The following is a 2,832-nucleotide window of genomic DNA, read 5'->3' on the forward strand; positions in this document are numbered from 1 at the left end:
TTAGTATATCTTTTATTAATATATAGTTAAAGCAATATACTCAAAGAAGTGAATGACCTTTATTAAGCTTACTCTGAATGTATTTTATATTTAGCAGGGGCCCTCTCTCACCACAGGAAGTCGAATATTGGATCTTAATTGGAGAATCAAGTAGAAAACACCCTGCCATTCACTGTAAAAAGTATGTTAACTTCCCCTTTTTTCCTTTAATTGAGATAAGATTTAGATTCAGTGAAATGCACCGATCTTAACTATATAATTAAATGAGTTTTGATAAATGTATACACCACCCCAAACAAGATATGGTACATTTTCATTACCACAGAAAGTACGCTCATTCTCCATTCCTATCAATGCCCATGGACAACCCCTGCTCTGATTTCAATCATCATAGATTTATTTTGCTGGTTCTTGAATTCCATGTAAATAGAATCATACAATATTTTTTGTGTCTGTGTCTTCATTTAAGTAACATTTTTGAGATTTCTCTGTTATGTGCATCAGTAGTTTATTACTGCTGAGTACTCCATTGTATGAGGATGCTACAGTTTGTATCCATTTTCCTGTTGATGGGCATTTGGATTGTTTTGAGTTCTGGTCTATTGTGAATAAAGCTGTTAGGAACATTCATGTACAAGTCTTTTAAAATAATTTATATAGCAATTTTACTAAGATATAATTCGCATATCATAAAGTTCACCCTTTAAAAACATACAATTCAGTGGATTTTAGTATACAGACCTGTGCACCAAATATCACTATCTAATTCCAGAATGTTTTTATCACCCTGCAAAAAAACCCCACACCTATTAACAGTCACTCAGCATTCCCCCCACCCCTGGCAACCACTAATCTACTTTCTGGCTCTATGGATTTGCCTATTCTGGACATTTCATATAAATGGAGTTAGACAATATATAGCATTTAATGTCTGGCTTCTTTTACTTAATACAATGTTTTGAAGGTTCATCCATATTGTAGCATGGATCAGAACTTCATTCCTTTATATAGCCAAATCATTTTCCTTTGTGTGGATATCATTGTACAAGTCTTTTTGAGGATATATGTTTTGTTCTTCCCTGGTACATACCTAGAAGTGAAATTACTGATTCATAGGACATATGTGTATTTAAGAAACTGAGAAAGTTCTCCAAAGTAGTTGTACCCTTCTGATGAACAGAAGTTCTGATGAACACAAGTTTCTTAATTTTGATTAAATCTATTTTATCAGTTTTGTTTTTATGTGCTTTTTTGTGCCTTTTTAAGAAATTTTTATCTACCCCAAGACCTCAAAGATAATCTCCTATTTTCTTCTAGAAGCTTTATAGATTTTATGTTTAGGTTTATGAACCATTTCAATTAATTTTTGAGTGTGGTATGAAGTAGAGGTCAACTTTGATTTTTTTCCCCCAATGTGTATGTGTTATTCCAGTATAATTTGTTTACAAAGATTTTCCTTTCCTTGTTTAATTTCTTGGTTACCTCTGTTATTAATAAAAACTAATTGACCATATATGTGTGGTCTATTTCTGAACTCCGTTCCACTAATCTGTTTGTCTATCCTTTCACCAGTACCACACTCTTAACTGTTTTTGTTTATACTAAATCCTGAAGTTAGGTAGCATGAATCCTCTGAATGTTTCTTCTTCAAGATTGTTTTGGCTCTTCTAGGACCTTTGATTTCGTATAAGAATTTTAGAATTTGTCAGTTTTTGCTAAAAAGACTGTTGAGATTTTGGTTAGGATAGAAGCCATCAAATTCATAGTTTATTTTGGGGGGAATTAACATCATAATAATAATGGAATCTTCTAGTCTATGAACATGGGCTGTATCTCCACTTAAATAAAGCTTTAATTTCTCTCAGCTATATTTTTCATTTTTCAAGATGGAGTCTTACATGTCTTTTGTGTGTTATATTTTTTGATGCTATTTTTGCTAAGTGTGTTATATTTTTTGATGCTATTATAAATTGATTTTTAAAAAATGTTCGTTTTCCCATTTTTGCTGGTTGAATACAAAAAGTACAATTGATTTTTCCATGTAGACTTTGAATCTTACATCTTTACCAAATTCACTTATTAGTGCTAGTAATTGTTTTCTATTAATAATTCCCTTGGATTTTCTGTACAATCGTGTTATCTCTTAATAAAGACATATTAACTTCTAATTCTTTTAAAAATTGACTGTACTTAAAAAGGAAATATGGCATGTTGCTGCTTTAGCCTGAAGGATATCACCTAACATGTTGATATATATTTATTTTTATAGGAAAAGTTACCAATTTTAAACTGAGAAACTTGGCAATGGTTGGATAAACAGAACTGCCATAAAAGCAAGATGTTATTAAAGTTATGAGATTATACAATGCTGAGATAAGAGAGTTGACAATTATGGCTGTGATAGTATTACAGCAACTTGCTCATGTGAAATGTTCCATTACAATGATACTTTTGACCTAAGGAAAATTGTGCTCATCCTTTCTTCTTAACTATAGGTGGTCAGATATTGTTACCGATCTGAACACTCAAAATCCAGAATACCTAGATATCCGGCACTTAGAGAGGGGGCTGCAGTATCGAAAAACAAAGAAGGTAAGAAGAACGCCCTTGTATTTGAAAGCATTTCCCAGCTGACCAAAATGCAGTATTTTACTCAGTGCTCTTTAGGCTATAAATAACAGAAACCCAGTTTGGACGATCTTAGACAGAAAAGTGAAAACTATTTTAAGGACACAGGAGTATCTTTAAAACCCAAGGGCAAGGAGTATAGCTTGAAATCATAAAGGGATAGTGCCAGCTATTAGAATGATAGCAGGGGCCAAGTATTTATAG

General features: G+C 32.3%; 1 protein-coding gene across 1 annotated transcript in view; it reads left to right on the forward strand.

Moving 5' to 3' along the window:
• Positions 1-2,832, forward strand: part of BIVM (basic, immunoglobulin-like variable motif containing) — a 53,928-nt gene that overhangs the window by 45,367 nt on the left and 5,729 nt on the right. The window contains exons 9-10 of the mRNA XM_012644455.1: positions 95-181; positions 2,496-2,592. Of these exons, the coding sequence (XP_012499909.1) occupies positions 95-181; positions 2,496-2,592 (184 nt within the window). The remainder of the gene's footprint in view (positions 1-94; positions 182-2,495; positions 2,593-2,832) is intronic.

Source organism: Propithecus coquereli, unplaced genomic scaffold (genome assembly GCF_000956105.1).
Source record: "Propithecus coquereli isolate 6110/MARCELLA unplaced genomic scaffold, Pcoq_1.0 Scaffold212, whole genome shotgun sequence".
Taxonomy (NCBI): domain Eukaryota; kingdom Metazoa; phylum Chordata; class Mammalia; order Primates; family Indriidae; genus Propithecus; species Propithecus coquereli.